Raw genomic sequence first — 20,693 nt, 5'->3', positions numbered from 1 at the left:
GGGAAAACTATTTCACGAGGAAGGTGGTGAAGCACGGGAATGGTCATAGAATCTCCATTCCTAAAGGTTTTTAAGTCCCAGCTTGACATAGTCATGGCTGGGATGATTTAGTTGGAGTTGATCCTGCTTTAGGCAGGGGGCAAGACTAGATGACCTCCTGAGGTCCCTTCCAGCCCTAACATTCTATCACCCCTGCACCCCATCATCGTGCAGCTTGCAGAGAACACATGGACCGCACAGTAGTGCCACTTTGAGCTGCATGCAGGATGTGGAAATCAGAGAGCCTGCCTGAGGCTGCCTCTAGGCCAGATCAGGTGGCTTGACAGGCAGAATCCAGCCCACTGGCCATATTTTGCCCACCCCTGTTCTAGACTCTCTCCCCCATGTCCTTAGATCTCCTAAAAGCGTGTTTCCCAGGACTGAACAAAGTACTCCAGGTGAGGCTTCACTAGTGCCCAGTAGAGCAGGTCATTACTCCCAAGCCTCCCATATGGTGATTCTGTTAATACATCCCAAGATGGTACTACCCTTCCTGAAATTTCTTCAGACTGATGACTCATATGTAACTATAAATACCCAGCTCCTTTTCCACAGTAGTGCTGCCTACCCACATATTCCCAATTTTGTAATTGTGTATTTGATTTCTCCTTCCCAAGAACCTATCTTTATTTACTTTATTTTGTTGCTTTCAGAACAATTCTCTAATAGACCATGATGATGTAATTAAAGACTATCATCTTGTACGCACATAAAGGGGACAAACTGAGGTTGCATGACAATCAAATCCAGCATTTCGGAATTTTCAAGTATCTGACTTTGGAACCTAAATAACCTTTTCCAGTAATAAATCTCCATATGTGTAATCTTCTAGTTTTTATTGTCGGGCAGCAGTGGAGACAAAAAAATATATGCTATACTGAGAGTGCCTATATTAAAGTTAACAACAAGAAGTCCTGTGTCACCTCATAGACTAACAGATATTTTGGAGCATAAGCTTTTGTGGGCAAAGACCCGCTTCAGTAGATGCATGGAAAGATTGCCCACAGGAGCTTATGCTCCAAAATATCTGTTAGTCTACAAGGTACCACAGGACTTCTTATTGTTTTTGAAAATACAGATTAACTCAGCTATCTTTCTGATATTATATTAAAGTTGCCACATGTAGGCTGCCTGTCCCCACCTGATTTCCCACATGGGACAACGACTCACAGCTAGGAGGTGAAGATGCTTGGGCTGCCAAAGCAGGAACCACTTCCCTCCCTCCCTCCCCCCCATCCGCACACCCACCGCTAAACCCCCAATCCCACACAGAGGAGTTGGACAAGCTTGCAAACTCAACCTGACTCAGGGAAAGAAACTGCCTGCAAGAAAGCTTTCTGCACTGATGAGGGAGTTCAGCTGTTGCTGGAGGCTGGCCTAGAGAGTCAGCTGTCAGAGCTGGAGTCTGAATGGCAGTTTGTTCGGAGTTATGAACATTTCAGAGTTCCAGACAACCTCCATTCCTGAGATGTCTGTAAGTTTGAGTTTCTACTGTACTTCCCCTAATTTGAAGGACAGGCCTGCTGAAGTCAAAGGCGGGATGCAAGCAATGGAGGAGAGCACACTGTCGGGTGCAGGGACTCTTCTACTGTATGTTTACAGAATGCCTAAGCACAGTGGTCCACTATTCTGGTTGGGGTTTCTGTAAGTCAAATAAAAATAAATAGACAGTAATGCCCTTTTGCCTAGCACAGACAGAAGCTATAGCTTAAATATGGATGCAAGCTATTGTTATCAATAAGCTTTATATAATGCTTGTTAGGTTAAATTGAACAATTTGCAAGTTGGGGAGGCAGAAGTCACTGGAATCATCCAATTTCATAATATAGTTGTTGATCAGGTTCATTGTGTTCTCCTCCTACATTTCTGATTGCACTTGATGTTGAAAAGACAGATTTTAGGTTTTACAAGATTATAAAGTTCACTGGAAAGTTTTCATATAGGCAAATCTTTAAGATCCATTAGTGAAGCATTTTGATCTACCACGGCTTGAAACTCTCTCCCTACAGAGAGCTGCTTTTACTCCTGCCTTTAGCAGAACAGACTAGTCACTCCTTAAACAAACAATGAAGTTTTGACAGAATTTATCACACACAACTCTTTAGTTAATGCATTACCAACAGCACTGTTATAATGCCAGGTAGCTTCCTATTTTTCTATATATTCGTTGTTTCTCACAGTTGTTTTCAAATTATGCTGAGTTTTCTTCTCTTGTGTGTGCTCCCGAGATGCAGAGAAAGGTGTCTTGAGGGCCATAGGTAGAGACAAACAGGCCTACTGGGGAATTCCTGCAGTCAAACCCAGTTCTCCCTGTCCCCCATGTCACATCTGGACTAGCGGGCCCTTTGGGGGTTGCACCACATAGCATGGAGAAGGAAGAAAAGGATGATTGCTTGGAAGGTGCTGACAAAAGACTTCTTTGTGGGAGGGCAGTGATTGAACTGTATCTTCTGCTGTTAAATCCTCCCTTCCCTGGGATATCAGGGATCAGAGAGAGGAAAGAAAAAAAAGATGTGCTTCTATGGAAGCTGCCTGAGGAAGCACATAGCAAATTAAACACACATTTTACACCTGCAGAGTACTTTAAAAACAGACCTTTTAGCACTACCCCAATCACTCTGCCTTTAAAACACAAACAACCAACACCCCTTCTCCCCCATCACAAACTAGGGAACAAAACAAAGAAAAAAAAGGCCTGTATTCTCACTGTTAAAAATATTCCAATAGAAAATACTGTAAAGTATTTCCAAAAAGGAACAAACATTTAAAAACTTCTGAAATTATGTGTATTAATGATGGAACGTTTAAAACATAAATTTAATAGTTTAAAGTAAGTTTATTGATATTTAGATGACCCCTGAATTGTTAATCAGTATAGGGGCAGGTGGTTGCTCTCTGGCCTACATGCAGCCAGGGCAGAACAGCTAGACATGTAATAAAGACAGAGCTCTCAGCTGCAAGAACTGTCACCAAAGAGGAGACAGAAGCAGTGGACAGATTACACTGAGAGCGCTGATTGAGCTCTTGAACAGCAGTGCTCTTGCTTGCTGTTCAACAAGACTTTCTCAAAGCAAGCCAACTATGAAAACCTGTGCACAGTTGCAAGAACCTGTGTTTAGATGAAGGTGTTTTACTGGCCTGGTAGGGGGTTAACAATACGGTTAGCAAAGTCAAATGCGCTAATGTAGACAAGTTGTTTGACAGCTGAAGTTAGCATAGCAGCAGTTGTAACAAAGATTCATGATGGATGATCTGTGCAGCAGTGAGCTGCATCAATTTCGAAGTGCCGCGGCTGCTGCCATGCTAATGAGGCACTGAATATGTATTTCAGCACTTCATTAGCAAACTTTGAAATGGCCATTTGCATGGCCATTTCAAAGTTTTGGGCTAGTGTAGACATAGCCAATGTTATTTAGCCAGGCATTATAGCATACCTTAATATAAATTTCCCAACTGTTGCATAAAAGAACTTCTGTTTCACACCACTCAACTATAGCTATTTTTTTTTAATATCCTAAGCACAAAATTTCATATTGCACCAATCCATTGATGAACTTATTAGGATTCTTTTTTAAATACATATTTGAATACATTTCAATTACATACTTTTATTACAAAGGAAAGATTCTAACTGCCCACTTTCAGATTTTGTCTATACTTTGATGAATGACTAGAACAGGTCAACTGCATTAAAAGAACATCCACTAAAAGTTCATCCTTTCATCCTCACCTGTAATGAATCTACATGCAACGCTAAACCCTTTGTCTAAATGATAGGAACAGTCATGTCAAACTCTCCAAGGTACATCTTGACGAAGAATTTCAGGACAAATGCATCATAAAGCCAATGACATATCTGAGGTACTCTGATGACATTTTTACCCTGAATGGACAAGGTCCCTCATAAATCTCCACCACAACTTCAGCAACTATCATATAGCTATTAAACTGTCTCTAGAACACTTCCACACCAGCATCGATTTCCTGAATACCACAACCAGCTTCATCATTGGAACTCCATGGCAACTATATGCAAAAAACATACAGATCGCTACACCTATTTCACAGACACAACAATCATCCAAAAACCACTAACAGATCTGTTATTTGCAGCCAGGCACTCAGATACCACAGAATATGATCTGAGAGCAAGTCTGGCATATACATTTAGACACACTTACAACTGCTTTCACCAAACAAGGGCATTTCAACAGAGAAGTAGATCACATCATGCAATGGGCCACCCAAGAGAATCTGCTTCAATACAGAAATAAATCCCTCTCGAACTGCACACCCCAACTGTCCCATTCCACCTTATACTGGAACCCAAATGAGGCATCAAAGAATTAAAACCCATATTCAGTGAGGCCATATCCTGAAAGAAACCTTTGCTAAATCCTCTCTTCTGATCTTCAAACAACCCTCCAGACACTCTAACCACATCAGAAGCAAGCTCCCCATAGATTAAGATACACCAACTCAAAGTGGTAACAGACCCTGCAAGAACAGAGGCAAAACCTGTAGACACATCTCCACTGCTAGAATGATCACCACTGCCCACAACATACGTTTCAAGATCCATGGGGCCTACACATGCTTATCACAACATGCAGTACACCTCATGCAAAGAAATGAATTCCTCAGCGACTATGCAGGAGAAATCAGACAATCGCTTCACTGTCAAATGAACTCACACAGTAAAATGATAAAAAAACAGAAACAACCTATTCATTTGTAAGAGAGAAGGGGCTGTGTTAGTCTGTATAGTATCAAAACAAAAAAGCAGTCAAGTAGCACATTAAAGACTAACAAAATAATTTATTAGGTGAGCTTTTGTGGGACAGACCCACTTCTTCAGACCATAGCCATACCAGAACAGACTCAATATTTAAGGCACAGAGAACCCAAACAGTAATCGAAGATCATAAATCAGAAAAAAAAATTATCAAGGTGAGCAAATCAGAGAACAGAGATTGGTTCTCTGTGTCTTAAATATTGAATCTGTTCTGGTCTGGCTATGGTCTGAAGAAGTGGGTCTGTCCCACGAAAGCCCACCTAATAAATTATTTTGTTAGTCTTTAAAGTGGTACTTGACTGCTTTTTTGTTTTGAACCTATTCATTTGCAGATGAACACTTTACACAAAATGATCATTCTATAGCTGACCTCGCTGTCCTCATCCTGAAAGGAAACTTGTACAACATTTTCAAAAGACAAGCCTGACAGCTTAAATTCATAATTTTGCCTGATGCTGAAAATCAGGGGGGATGCTGAATTTATGGCTTGTTACACCAATCTATAACTCACTAACGACTCCCCTACAATTCGGCTTTTCTTTCCCTTTTCTTCTTTTTCTTCTTATGACTGAAAAGATGTTAGCAGACCACCTTCCCTGGTCTCTTGAAATATGCGTTAACTTATGCTAAACAATCTGTTCACCTTGTATTTAGTTGGACAATACCTTTTCCAGCTCAGAAGAAGAGTTTTGTGTAAACTTGAAAGCCTGTCTCTCTCACCAACAAAAGCTGGTTCAACAACACATATCACCAAACCACCTTGTCTCTTCCGAAGCACTTTGAAGTTCCAATGTACATTAGGAGATTGTATGCAAAGTGGCAACATTTGTGTGTCTATTTTCCCCTTTGTTTTAGCATATGAGCTGATTAAATGTAGTCTCAGCCAAAATGAACGGTAGGGACCCAACTGAAGATATTTAAAACTAAGAAAACCAAAACATAATAACCATGATCATCATCCTCAGCCACTTTACCTTAAAAAAAATCAACCCCTTTATCAAAGGAAGCACTGCATACTGAAATCTGTTGAATGTGACCCTGCAGTGGCTAGGAAGGCTGGGTCCGCACTTGGGGACAAAAATCAATGTAAGACATGCAACGCCAGTTACGTGACTTGTGTAGGTGAGGGCAACGTACTTTGCATTGATTTTCTGCACCATTACCCACAGTGGGACGTTGACGAGAGAAACTCTACCATTGACTTGCCAATCGCAAGGCATACCGGAATCAATAGTGGCACCCTGAGTGTTCAATTTAGCACAGCCCAAGTGGAGTTGCTAAGTCGAACATCAGAAGATTGACTGCCAGCACATTGACCCGTCAGCAATTATAGACAAGTCCCAAGTGTGGGGAGAGAAATTTTTGACACTGGCCAAACATGTCTAATGAAGAACCACGACTGCAGTCTGAGACAGAATGTGGTAGATGACACGAGACCAGACTTGATTTTTTTCATATCATACTGTATGCAAATGTTTGAATGCAATTATAATTCCAAATTTTTAAAGATTATGCAGTGCTACTAGCACGTATGATTTTTTACAAAAATTAAGACAGGCCAATGGCTCAGAAAACTTATAGTCCAAACCAAGGGTCTGCAACTGAAGTAGTGAGAAGAGCCATTTTTTCAAATTCAGTAACAAAAAATCAATATTTCAAGAGCTGCAAAGCATGAGAGTATGAGACAGTCCTTAATAAAAACCACAGCTTGATGTTATTTATCACCCCTTTTTTAAGAACAGCGTGCACACAACAATTTCTCCCAGTCAGGAAGTTAAGTTATCCTCATCTCCAGGCTTCACCTGCATCAGCCCCCTAATATGCCCTTCTATCCCCAAGCTTTCTCCCCTCCATCCTACAAAGTATTAATTCACAAGGTACAAGAACATAGCTTGCAGTCAATCACATCCAAGGGGAGATGCATGAACAAGTTCCAAAATTCAATACATTATGTACAGCCTGGCAACTCTGAAGCACACTTCCCCATAATCCATTACTGACACCATGCACCAAGACCAGATCTGGGTGAGCTTGGTATTGGCCAGAGAGGGAGATTGACCTTGTTTGTTCCTCATAACCCATTCAAAATCCTCAAGACTTTTGGCCATACTGTGTCCAAGGATAGCACAGTGATGGTACGCAAATCAGATATCAGGAACGACAACATACACAAACCTGTAGAACACACCAATTTCCCCAGACACTCAGTAATAAATTTAAAAGTAGCCATCCTACAACAACAACAACAACCCCTTCAAAAACAGACTCCAAAGAAACTGCAGAGCTACAATTCATTTGCAAATTTGACACCATCGATAAAGGACTGAACAGAGACTGGGAGTGGCTGGCCAACTACAAAGGCAGTTTCTCTTCTCTTGGTGTTCACAACTCCACATTACCTGCTGCAAGTGGGCCACACCCTCCCTGACTGAACTGACCTTGTCAGCTATGGACTCCCTCCTTTTCACGAGCCTCTATAGTTTGACCTCTGGAATCTCCACTACACTGCATCTGACAAAGCGGTTCTTTGGACACAAAAGCTTATGCTCCAAAATATCCGTGAGTCTGTAAGGTGCCACAGGACTTCATTGTTTTCGCAGATACAGATGACTAACAGTTATATAACTGTAAAATTGATGTTCAGTGAAAGAAAGGCAGAACTTTGTTTACAAGTAAGGGACTTCACTCAATGGAGAGAATAATTTTGTTTATGCAACTAAAGAACCAAGCGGAGGAGGTGACAGCAGCTAAAACAAATTTCCCATTTTCAGTGCACCTCACATCGTCATCAACCGGAAGGGAGAAAGTGGCTGATGAGAAGTTCTTGTGCTAATCTAAACCCAAGTACCTCTTGTGGCCCCCTTTGAGTCCTTGTTCTGGTGATTTGTTTATAATAGGAGGAAAGGGAAACAAAACACTTTCATTAATAGCTAGCTCCTTGGGCTCTGCCAGTTTTCCACTAGCTGGAAGAAACATAACAATTCTGTAAAGTACATAATTCAGCTCTTTAAAAAAAAAAAATCAAACTAAAACAAAAAACCAGAAAAATTACTGGATCTCTACTTTCACTCATTATTATATAAAGATACATATAAAGGAGTATTGTGTATCTGTGCATATAATCTTGGGGTATTTTTTATGGAATGTGTGTAGATCTGATAGGAATAAGGAGATTTTGAAGTTGGTGAGGTACTTTCGAAAAGGACCCCCATCTGGACAAGCTGTGTGGGAGCGAAACGCGGCAATTTTGAAGAGCGATGGCTGGTGGCATGCTAATGAAGTGCTGAATATGCATTTCAGCCCCTCATTAGTAATCTTCGATTTGGCCATCTGCATGGCCATTTCGAAATTTTGTGCCAGTGTAGATGTAGACAGTGTGTCAGAAGACTCAAATACTAACAGCAATTGTAACAGGTTTCCCTTTGAACATGCACAGTAGTTTGTATTACTGTACATCCAAAAGCATACATTGCAAGTGGCAGAGATGCAGTTGCTGTGGGAACTACAATTCTGAATTTCTTGACTTTTGTACTCTTAATCTCAGCCATAAATTGTCATTAGCATAGTTTTCTGCATTAAAAAAATGCTATCTGTTTGGCTACCACAGAAAAGGTTCCTATGCCAAGAAATACCAGTGGAAGTTCAGAATTAGAGTACCCTGGTATATGAGGAACACAAAAAATGGGAGAGCACTTTCACGTGTCTGGCACATACAGAAGGGGTGAAAGTAGGTGCACAGAGCCCCTGGCAAAGGAAGAAGGAGCAAGGAGAAGGATGAGAGGCACAAAGCCCTAGCCTAAAGAAGTGAGTTTCAGGGACACCCTGAAACAGAAAAGGATGGGAGTGTGGAAAATGGGAAGCTTGTGCTTGCATTACAGAAGCTGAAAACTGTGAACTTTCCGATTTGAACATAAATAAGAGGAATTTCTGAATGCAACATTCCTTCTTACAACACTAACATTTAAACCTCAGTGTTTCCAGCAGCTTGGCTCCTGGGAGCCTTTCCTGGCCTCAGAATGAGTCCATATACATTCACATTTTTATTAGGTTATTTTGATTTGTTAGAGGCCCACTGTAAGTACTCTTCAGTACACTGATTCAGTAATACATACTGGAATTCTAAGCTAAGTGATTTGGTACCTGTTTTTGGTAATATATTTACTTGCTTACTAAATATTAATGCAATGGTTATGCCACATACAAACACTGGCACATTACCATAGGAAACACACACAGAGGTTCCAATAATTAAACAATTTTCTCAGAGATTTGTTGCATATCTGCTGATAAATGCTAGGTCAAAGTTAATACATGAAGTAGGTTGTTAGCTCATCACAAAGATTGAGGAAAAACTCTCCCTCCCCAGCATTTTCAGGGGGGGGAACTCTGAGCAGGAAATCAGAGTATGCAGAGAATCAATCCCTCTGGCACATGGTAGAAAGTAGGGAATCTTCCTGTATTAATCCCTCAGAGAATGGGGCACATGTTCTCTCTGACTTCTCCACTGTGGTAATCTTCCTCCCTGTGGCAGAATAGGGCACTGGTTTCAAATTTTTTATGATGTAATCCATGTTTGCAGACCCTTAAAAAATTTCACATTCAGATGTGGACCCCTTTGGAAATTTTAGGAACAGTCTGCAGACTGCCAGTGGTTCACAGACCACAGGTTGAAAATTAAGTTTCTCTCACTTGGGATGGAGTGAGGAGCAGAATACCTCTTCCTGCTGTGTTTCCTGTCTGGGGCCTCACCATATTCACAGTCATGAAAATTATGTCATGAACCATGAAACAAGCAAACCCCTCTGAAATATGGCTCTTAGAGGGGAGAAGAAGGGGCATGGTTGGAGGTGCCCCAGCCAGGAGCTCCCACCATTCCTCAAGCTCCAGCTACATCTCCCCAGAGTCGAGAGAGACAGGACTCACTCTTCTCCTGCACAGCTGCTCTTGCAAGAGATCAGAGCCAGGTCACCACGGGGGAAATCAGAGTCACCTTCCACGAACTTCCTGAAGGTGCGAGAGTGGCAATCCCACAACCCCCTACAATAGCTTTGCATACTCACACCATAACTCCCTTTTGGGTTAGGACCCTCATTGTTACAACACTGAGAAATTTCGGATGTAAACATCTGAAAAGATACAACTGACTAGTCTTCAAATCCTTTGGCTGTTAAATTCACCAAAATGGAGAATGAATTTGGTAGCACCCCCTCCATGTCCCTGTCTGACAGCAATGTGAATTACTCTGAATTTAACACAACTAATATTAATTATGTGTGTTATACTAGTGTCTAAAGGCCTCAACCAAGATCTGGGCACTATGTACAAACATACAGCAAGAGACAATCAGTGCCTCCAAGGGTTTCATTGAAAACAGATGAGAGTGTGAAGAAAGCAGACTAGAATCACAGAAAGGTAAAGTGACTTACCCAAGGTCACATTACATGTTTTTAGTTATTAGGGATGTAATTATTGATCAAACCAAATAAACAATTAAAATTATATCATTTAATCAGTTAACTGTTGGTGAGTTGGCATAGGGCAGCCAAGATAGGGGTCTCACCATGGCTGAGGTCCTGCTGAGTCTGTGAGTAGATGAACTAATTCTGAACTCTAAAATTCAACGGCCCATTTAAAAACCCTACTAACAAGACGGATACCAGTTTTTCAAAATTTGTTAGGAAATACTGGTGAGGTTTTTCCAACAGAGCATTTGTTGAACTAAACCACCAGATACAAAAGGTTACCCATTTCAGTTCAGAGCTTCTGAAAAACAAAATGACACAGACACATGCACGGGCAGCTAACACTCCCTGCAGTTTGATTAGAAGAAATAGTTTTGTATATGACTTACCAACTAACTTGTATCATCTTTTCCTGCTCATTTTAGCACCAGACCAGTACTTCAAAAAAGTTCATTGGTTCTGAAAACATTTCTGCCAAAATTATTCAAGTCCTAACAACTCACAAGAAAATTAATCTTAAAAAAACAGTTAACTTTGTTTACCTGCTTTCTCTCTCTATCTCCCAAATCAAGTGCAAAATTGGTTCAGCAACCAATGTTCCACAAACTGCTTAAACTGACCACGTTCCTTTCTGTTTGGTCTGGTACCCCCTCCATGTCCAGAGACATTGCATATGATATTTATTTACAATAAGACTTTTTCTCCCCTCTAACCCTTTTTTAATACACTTTAGCATAAAAGTCAGGCTTATGCTAATCAAGAGACTAAGTTAGATGGGAGGATTCTTGAGGTTCCAGAAGTGACACACATGAAGTATTCCTTCATGTCAGCCTCTTCTCCAAAAAAACTTGTAATTCATGGAACTATGCTGATGACGTGGCAAAACTGGAGAACGTCTGGAGAAGAGCAACAAGAATGATTAAAGGTCTAGAGAACATGAGCTATGAGGGAAGACTGAAGCATTGGACTTGTTTAGATAAAAGAAGACAGAGGGGACATGATAGCAGTTTTCAAGTACCTAAAAGAGTGTTACAAAGGGGAAATGGAAAAATTGTTCTCATTGGCCTCTGAGGATAAGACAGGGAGCAATGAGCTTGAACTGCAGCAAGGCAGGTTTAGGCTAGACATCAGGAAAAAACTTCCCAACTATCAGAGTGGTTAAACACCGGAATAAATTGCGCAGGATTGCTTAGGGAGGTTGTGGAATCTCCACCGCTGGAGGTATTTAAGAGCAAGTTAGATAGATATCTACTGGGGATGGTCTAGGGGTCATGGGCCTACCATGAGGGTAAGGGACTACATTCAATGACCTCACAATGTCTCTTCAAGTTCTAGTTTTTTATGATTCTGCGACAGAGGGAGCGTCAGTAAACTAGTCAATATGATTTTTATTCAGGCAGAACCATGAAATCACTAAAGCATACTTTAAATAGTAGTGTATCAGTATTGATTTTACCTCATTTAAAAAATTAAATACAACTTCTACTCCAACGTTAATAATGGGGTTTCCAGCAGGAAGGCAGGGCTGCATGTAATGCGCAATTCTGAGAACAAAGGAGGCTTAGGGTTTGGACAAGTCCACAGCACAAAATCAAATAAACCTTAGCTACCCTGACATGCAGTCACCACAGTAATTAAATCACTTTTGCATGTCCACGCTATGCTCCTTGTCTCAGCAGTGCACATCACGACCAAGAATGCCAGTGTGGGGCATTGTGGAACAGCGCCTGAAAGGCGGCAACAGTCAACATAAGCAGTGGAGTATCCAAGCTGAAACTGTGTTAATCCAACTTAATCAACCCAACTACTACACCTCTCGTGGGGGGGGAGAGGATAAATTATATTACGGGGAGCAACATTTTAGGGTAAATGCTGACAGAGTTAGGGCAACAAGACTTACATTAAACTAACTGTATAGTGTAAACCTGACTTTAGCTTTAGCCTTCTCTACAGTCCTCTTCTTTATTAAGGATACTGGTGTGTGCTGCTTCTCCAGCTTCCGCTTTGTCACTGCTGTTACTGGTAAACACCCTTATGTAGGGCCTGAGGAAGAGCAGTGCATGAGAATTTTTCATCATACCAATGCATAAGACCGGTAATGCAATACGCTAAACAAAGTATTGGCATGTGAACAAAATAGGAATGGGGCAGCCCCCTGACCTGCAGCAGACCTGGCCTAGGTGCATTGTGCACAGGGGTGCTTCAGCGAGGCTGAAGCAGCACTGGTACCACGGAACCTTGCAGGTGGGGGTGATCCAGGCCTGGCTAATCTGTGGTGGCACCAGGCAGAGGCACTCCAGCCAAACCAGTGCAACAGTGGTCTCTGGCACCCTGTAGGTGGGGGCGCACCAATCTAGAAGATCCGTGGTGGCCCTGGGCACTCCACCTCAACTGGTGCAGTACCTGCCTGCAGCAGGGGAGCAACTCCAGGCCAGCTGGCCTAGAGCAGCCTCACCAGCAACCAACCCTTTCTCCCCATTTAAATGAATTAATGAGTTAAACCTAACATTTATCCAGTTAACTAATTAAATGGGATTTTACATCCCTAGAACAAAATCAATTCTTGACAGTGTGCCTTTAAACCAGATATCACCCATTTATCAATAATACCAAAAAGCTATTCCTGAAATCTAGAGCTTGAGCGAGAAGCTTCCTCAACACTTTGTAACTGTTACAAATGGGGAGCGAGATACCAGATGTTAGAACTAAATCTCTCATCCACAGCCTCATACTTTCATGCCTTATCACAATTTCCTCTTTTATGGCCTTGACTACTGTAACATTGTTCTGCCAAAGTCTATTTAAAATACTGCTACTAGATGGCTCCTGGTTCTGACCACAACACTGCCTTACTCTGGCAAGTCAAGTCTTTCCACTGGCTCCTGCTTAAATTCTTTATCAAGCATAACTTTCTTGTCGTTACCGTTAAGGCCCTTCACAACCTCACCTGGCCTAGCCGATCTAGTAACTCATTGTTATGAGGTCAGGTGCCTTCACTCAGAATCTGTCCACCAGTCAGCTTCTCCCTTAATCAGCTCAATGCTTTCTCTCTGTCCAACATGCATGGAAACTGATCCCCAACAAAATCCATACAATCTCTTCCTTATTCTCCTTCACATTCCCTATTAAGAACAACAAGAAGTCCTGTGGCACCTTATAGACTAACAGATATTTTGGAGCATAAGCTTTCGTGGGCAAAGACCCGCTTCATCAGATGCATGAGTGGGGGGCGGGGTTCAGGGGGTATTTAAAGAGTGGGGTCCTAGCAAAAGGGAGGGCCACAGCTGACAAGGTCTATTCAGTCAGGGTGGAAAAGGCTCATTATTAGTAGTATGTATGAAGAGAGAAACAAACAGGTCAGATAAGATGGGGGGATATGGCCCACTGTCAGTCTAATGTGGAGATGTTAACATCTAGGGCAGAGAAGCTCCTTTTGTAAGGTGCAAGCCACTCCCAGTCTCTGTTTAATCCTTGGTTAATGGAGTCAAATTTGCAAATAAATTGCAGCTGAGAGATTTCTCTCTCCATTTGATTTTTGAAATTTCTTTGCTTCAGGACTGTCACCCTTAAATCTGCTACTGAGCATCCAGGGAGATTGAAGTGCTCTCCCGCAGGCTTCTGTACATTACTGTTCCTGATGTCTGATTTATGTCCATTTATTCCTTTACCTAGAGACTATCCAGTTTGGCCACTGTTTAAGGTTGGCAGGCTCTCTGTAGGCGAAGACAGGCCTGCCTCCCAAGGTCTTAAATCCTCACTAGCCACTACAGATCACAAAATAGTAACTCTAAGCCTGGAACCAATCCCTGCAACAAACCCTGCTGCCAACTCTGCTCATATATCTACACCAGTGATATTGTCACAGGACCTAACATCAACCATACCATCGGGGCTCCTTTACCTGTTCATCTACTAATATAATATATGCCATCATGTGCCAGCAACGTCCCATTGCAATTTACTTTGGCCAAACTGGACAGTCCTGAAACAAAGAAATTATCAAAATATCTGTTAGTCTATAAGATGCCACAGGACTTCTTGTTGTTCTCGAAGATACAGACTAACACGGCTACCTCTCTGATACTTATTCCCTACTAAGATTCTCCTCTGTCATACTGCTACAAAAATCCTGCCTGATAATCACAACTTAGGCACATTTTCAAGAGCTACATATAGGTGACTAAGACAGCTGTAGAAATTCTTCATCATACTCATTCAGTTGTATGTTTTGACCTATCTGCTTTATCTTCAGACTGGAAATGCTCCAGGGATTACATCTTTTTTGTATTTGTCTGGCACCCAGCACAGTGGGGTCTAAATCCTGATTAAGGCCTTTGGGTGCTACCTCAAAATAAACATTCACAACAACAAGACAAGCAAATTAACCTGTGTTTCTCAGACAGCATCAGACAGCATGAGCATTAGGCTGTCCCTGTGGTATAATTTCCTTAGTTAACTGCTATCATCAGGCAAAGAGCAACATTGTAGCAAATAATAGATAAATGACTGCTACAGTATTTTATTTATGTTAGGAAGTGACAGACTTACCAAAAGAGCCAACCTAAACATCTAAAACACTGAGGGAGTTCCCTTCAGTTTCTTTAAAAAAGGCAGACAAAGCAGTATAAATGTGCAAATATCAGTTTCAGGTGTCATATCAAAGAAAGATTATTTTTCTGCATAACTTACATGTATTCACATCTAAAAGAAAAATGAAAAGATGACAATACTGATACTGTATTTGTCTTTACCTGTTTCCACAGTGTTTTCTGTTTCTGCTGCCTCCAAGCCATCCATGCTGTCTTCATCCTCCACTGCAGTTTTTCCTCTACTCCGAGGCCTACAAATGCAAGATACACACATTGAACAAACAAATCTTTTCCAATTCAATGTATCTAGCATCCAAACCATTTTATGTCAATTGACTCATTATTGATATGAACGTATCTGGAAATTTAAGTCCAGCAATCATTTATGAAATTAGACAACAGTCCTTCCTAAACCATTTTATGCTGATGGACAGAGCATTATACCACTAAAGGTAAACATGGCACCTCTTTAATCAGCTGCCAGCTCGTAAGACTTTGCAATCGTTATTAACTGAATCATTTGATAATTCACATATTTTGAACAGACAACAGGCCACTACCATGGCTACAAGAAAAAAAAATGTGTAGTTAGATCCTCACATTTTTCACTGTGCAGAAGGCGATTAATACCTGGTCCAAAACTTGTGTATTAACAAATATTACATCCTACATACCCAGACATAGATCCATAAAAAAAAGGATGGAAAATAAATCCCAGAGCACATAACCGTATTATTGGAAAAAACCAAACTGAATAAAGAATTTTGCTCCTTAAACAACAGTGCTAGAAATACTGGATGACATGTTACTTTTAAAATATAATACCAGAGTGGGTCAGAAATGTTCCGACATAATGGTATTTTAAAGATAGAAAATGCCTATCTGAACAAGAAATGTTCCACGGAAACCATTTAATTTTGCAAAAAAGGGCTGACAGAAAGCACAAAGTTTTTTGTGGGGAATCTACCTGGCCTCCTGACAGTTTACCTGTTTGGCTCCTTAGGAGTCAAATCAGTGGGCCAGGAACCTGTAAGCTCCAGCTTCCAGGCTCTTCAGCAGCTTACCTGCTGGGGTCCACACAGTGAGGCTGCCAGGACTTCCTGGTAGGCAGGCTACTGTTGAGTCAGGAACCCCACAGATTACACGTCTTGCAGCTTAGGGGCAGCCCACAAGGCAGATTTATCCAGGATTTATCACTTCACAGAGAAATCTCAAAAGTTTAGTTTTAATTCCATATTGGAATGAAACTAAAATTTCTCAGTATCAAAATAAGTACTTTCAATAAACTAGTGAAATACAATGAAGATGGGACTACTGTAAGGGGCTGGATAATCATTCTCAGAGAGCAGTTATCAAGCCTCACAGTCATGCTGGAGAAATGGCATGAAGTGAACAGGATGAACTTCAATAAGGTGCAAAGTGCTCCACTTAGGAAGGAACAATCAGTTTCACACATACAAAAAGGGAATGAGCACCGCAGAAAGGGATCTACGGGTCATAGCGGATCACATGCTAAATAGGAGTCAGTGTGACATTGTTGCAAAAAAGAAAAGCAAATAACATTCTGGGATGCATTAACAGGACTCTGCCAGCAAGACACAAGAAGTAACTTTTGCACTCTACTCTCCACTGACTAGGCCTCAACTGGAGTGCTGGGTCCAGTTCTTGTCACCATGTTTCAGAAAAAATGTGGAGAAATTTGAGAAGGTTCAGAGAAGAGCAACAAAAATTATTCAAGGTGTAGAAAACATGACTTATGAAGGATGACTGAAAGAACTTGACTTGCATATCTTGGAAGAGAAGACAAAGGGGATAAGATAACAGCTTTCAAGTAGCTAAAATGTTGTTACAAGGAGGAAGAAAAATATTCTCCTTAACCTCTGAGGGTAGGATAAGAAGCAATGGGCTTAAATTGCAGCAAGGCAGGTTTAGGTTGGACATTAAGAAAAGCTTCCTAACTGTTACGGTGGTTAAGCAAATTGCCTCAGGAGGTTGCAGAATCTTCCTTTTTGGAGATATTTAAGAGCACGTTAGACAAGCATCTGTCAGGGATTATCTAGTATTCTAGACAGTGTTTGGTCCTACCATGAGTGCAGGGGACTGAACTCAATGACCTCTCAAGGTTCCTTCCAGTTCTAGTACTTTATGATTCTATGAAATCCTCCATGGAAAGAACTTGCTCTTTCCTACACAGCTTTATTATGCACAAAAGAATTACATTAAAATAATTTCTCTGTACTAGACTAACTGAGCAGGCCAATGAAAATGTTCCATCCTGTACCACATCAGATGCTCAGGAACTACAACAACCGGCGCAGAATTTGAAAAGAGTTATTTTGGTCAATGCTCTGTTGAGTATACTGCTGAAGCAGAATATTCCATACGAGAACGTTACGTGTTTCATAGCAAGGCGAGCTCTCGGGTCACATTTAAACACTATTGTTTATGTAGGAGAGTAAAGGAATTAAAATCAAGACCAAAATAGTCTGAAATCCACCACATTTTTCATTCCCACTCATGATGCACCAGACACAATGAACAGGTTGTTGTTTGTTTGTTTGTTTTTAATGAAAAAATAAGTCTTTGCTTTAGAGTTTCTTGGCTTTGTTTTTGTTAGTGTCACAATAGGAAGAGAAAAGTCCCAAATGCACACATGGCAAAACCACTATTGCAATTTAAAATAAAAAATAAATAAGTCACCCTTATTACCCGAAACGTAAGCGATTATGATAACAGCACCCAAAGGACTGTACAAATTAACCCCCCAGGAAGAAGCAAGTCTGTAAAACTGGACTGAGTCAGTAATTGCATTCCCTGAGAAGCAACTGACAAATTTAGATATTTGACAAAACGCATGGGTGAAAAAGAGATTGTTTTTATGGGCTCTCTCACTAGATGGTGCATCTTTGGCTTCCTGCCCACCCCCAAATTATTCGTTCCAAATTTTGATTATGCTTGAACAGTTGTCTATGAAATACAAGTTTTAGTGACCAGTTTCATGCTATCTAAATGATTTTCCACCTTTTTAAAAGAAAAATAAACAAGACGTAGCCTTCATGCATTATTGGGAGAGGAAGACATTTGTTGACTTATTTCTCATTTAAGCACCCTCTGCAAAACATAATTAAATTCTAAATCTAACCAGCAATGACATTAACTGGAATTAGTTATTTTATTTATTATTAGTATTGTTATGACTACTTTAAAGAGGGAAGAGGGGAAGTAACTTTTCTAAATTTAGGTCCTTTTGGTATTAAAAGATCAAAATCTGTCAATGGTCCTCAACTGAATGCACTTTCTCATCCTGCTCCTAGACAGTTTTTCCCCATGGTTCACCCTATTTCCTCCCAAAAGAAAAACAAAATCTAGACAAGTCAACTGTTGATTAATGGGCTTGTAAGACACAGACTATTAAAGAAGTGTGGAGAAGAACAAAAATATATATTTTCATGTTATCTTCTTTGCAGTTTTTCGCCATGTGCATAACCTAGGCACTTGGCACTTCCCATTCTCACATTCACCAAGTAGTTCAGAGGCATTTCACGTACACATACCACGTAATGTGCTTCTAGATGAAGTTACCAGAAACAACATAAAAACAGAGGCACTAAAAAGTACTCAAAAGCAACCATGTAACAGTGGTAATAGCTCTCACTACCACCCTATTTACTTTTCTACCAACTTCCCAGCAATAACAGAACTTAAGCAATGGTTCCATGAAACAAAAGAGAACAGCATTTTCCAGCATTTCAAAAAGAACCGATTAGTTCAAAAATTTTCTCCCTACATAACTATTCTTCACAACACCATTTTGTCCGGAATAGTTCACTGACCAGTTGAAAATATTCTCTATCTATTTCAGAAGGTATATAAAATTGTGAAATGTATGTTATTGGTATAAGTATACATGAATACACAAAATACTAAGAACATATCCTATACATTTTTAAAGGCTTTATTTCAGTGTTAACTTTTAAAATCCTGCCATTACATCTTAGCAACTTCCTAACAAGCAAAATTAGAGGTTTGAACTAATTAGATATGTTTGCTTCTTTTCAGTGGAAAATGTACCTATATCTGGCATTCTTATGCAGCTCTCACATCCACACATATCCTACAAAACACCTTGCAAATACAGTTAGGTTTCAGCACTTTACACTATCAGAAGACATGTTATAATACTGTATTATAATGCAAAGAGATATAAAATGCCTATGCTAGTTTCCAAAGAAAAAGTTAAAAAAACCCACAAAACTTGCAACAATAATTTAATGTTTCAAAGAAGATATAAGAGACAACTCAATGGTTAAAAGTCTACATAAATGCAAAATCTGAAACTGATGTTTGTTTTTTATTAAGTAATTTTTATACAAGCTTTGATTACCTTGTTACACAAGCTTTCGGTTGTTTTGCAGAGCATTAATTCAAGTACTGAACCTATTATTGTAAACTTTTCCTTTTGATTATTCAGTTAAACTTTTAATAAAGTTACTATTTCAGGACTTCATGCACTACTCAAGAACATTAAGAAGTGCATAATAGATAATAAATACTTTCAAGACACATGGTATTTTCCACTGCTCAGGGAATTTGTTTCTATTTACTTAAATTATGGACATAATGAGAACTAAAACTGGTTTTGTAGAGAGCTTTGCAGATAATTAAAAAAAAGAAGACTGAATCCAAATATTGGGTTATCAGCTCTTCTTTCTGAAAATTAGCCATATGATTTTTAATTATAAGGATAATCATCAGTACGGGGAAAAAAACTTGGTTAACAGATTGTCTGAGTAACTGTATTTCTAATAATTCTGTCTCCTCAAATAACTGGTTGCATTATCCGCACCAGGTCTGAGATCTGCACGCTGATGTGGAACTTTAACACTAAATCCTCTAGCCAAAAAATGAACAAAAGTGTTGAACTGAATTAAGGCTCTTCGTAGCATATATTTTCTTCTAAACAAGTGATTCTTTTGCATTGTGGGCAGAAATATTTTAATCCCTTATCAACAAAAGAGGCTATCCTCAAAATGCTGTCACAGAGAACTCAAGATGCAATAATGCTGCAGAGATTAGCTCTCTACTTCCCCTAATTTAGGGGGGTTCAAGACAATGTTCTATTCAGACCCACCTGAACTGAACAAAATACCAGTTTCGGGGAAAATTAAACAGAACCCAAACCATGAACACATGAAAACTTTACGGTGAAGAGGAGTTAACGCTGGTCTATATATAATGAATAAGGCTAAGATTCTGTCACAGATATTGTTAGTAAAAGACTGCAGACAAAAATTCATGGAGCCTGTGACCTATGCTTGACTTTTACTAGCTTGGGTGAGGGGCACGGGCTGGGAAGGAGACCATCAGCCACTGCTCCTCCTTCAGAAGGGATCCAGCACTACCATTGCTTCAGAAGATCCAGCATCCCCAGGCATTGACTCAGCCTGAACCACTACTCTAGAAGCTGGGGCTGCCAGCTGTTCCAGGTCCACTTCTGCAGAGGGCTGAAGCCAAAGTCGTCGTGGCATCCATGATAAAATTGGATCCTTAACTTAAAAAACAACCCTCAAAGCAGCAAGAGAATTAAGTTACCACGCCTAGGGCTGTAAGTACTCTATTCATGCAGTCACACAGAGAGCAACTCAGGCCACGTCTACACAACAATCTTTGGTCAAAGCAGGTTCTCTCAGCATAAAACTGCCAGTTAGTATATCGCTTGTGTATGTTCACACTTGGCTCCGTCCATCAGTGCTGCACATTCTCAACAGGAGTGCTAGTGTTGGTGCATACTGTGGTGTTCCAGCATGC

The 20,693-nt window shown here is 40.4% G+C and overlaps 1 protein-coding gene across 8 annotated transcripts in view; it reads right to left on the bottom strand.

Moving 5' to 3' along the window:
• The window catches only part of KMT2C (lysine methyltransferase 2C), a 346,453-nt gene that overhangs the window by 250,167 nt on the left and 75,593 nt on the right, over positions 1–20,693 (bottom strand). For all 8 annotated transcript variants that reach the window (XM_074985089.1, XM_074985087.1, XM_074985090.1 and 5 more), the window contains one exon: positions 15,048–15,136. In XM_074985089.1, the coding sequence (XP_074841190.1) occupies positions 15,048–15,136 (89 nt within the window). The remainder of the gene's footprint in view (positions 1–15,047; positions 15,137–20,693) is intronic.

Source organism: Carettochelys insculpta, chromosome 2 (assembly GCF_033958435.1).
Source record: "Carettochelys insculpta isolate YL-2023 chromosome 2, ASM3395843v1, whole genome shotgun sequence".
In the NCBI taxonomy this organism is placed as follows: domain Eukaryota; kingdom Metazoa; phylum Chordata; order Testudines; family Carettochelyidae; genus Carettochelys; species Carettochelys insculpta.
This window is presented reverse-complemented; position numbering and strand designations above follow the sequence as displayed.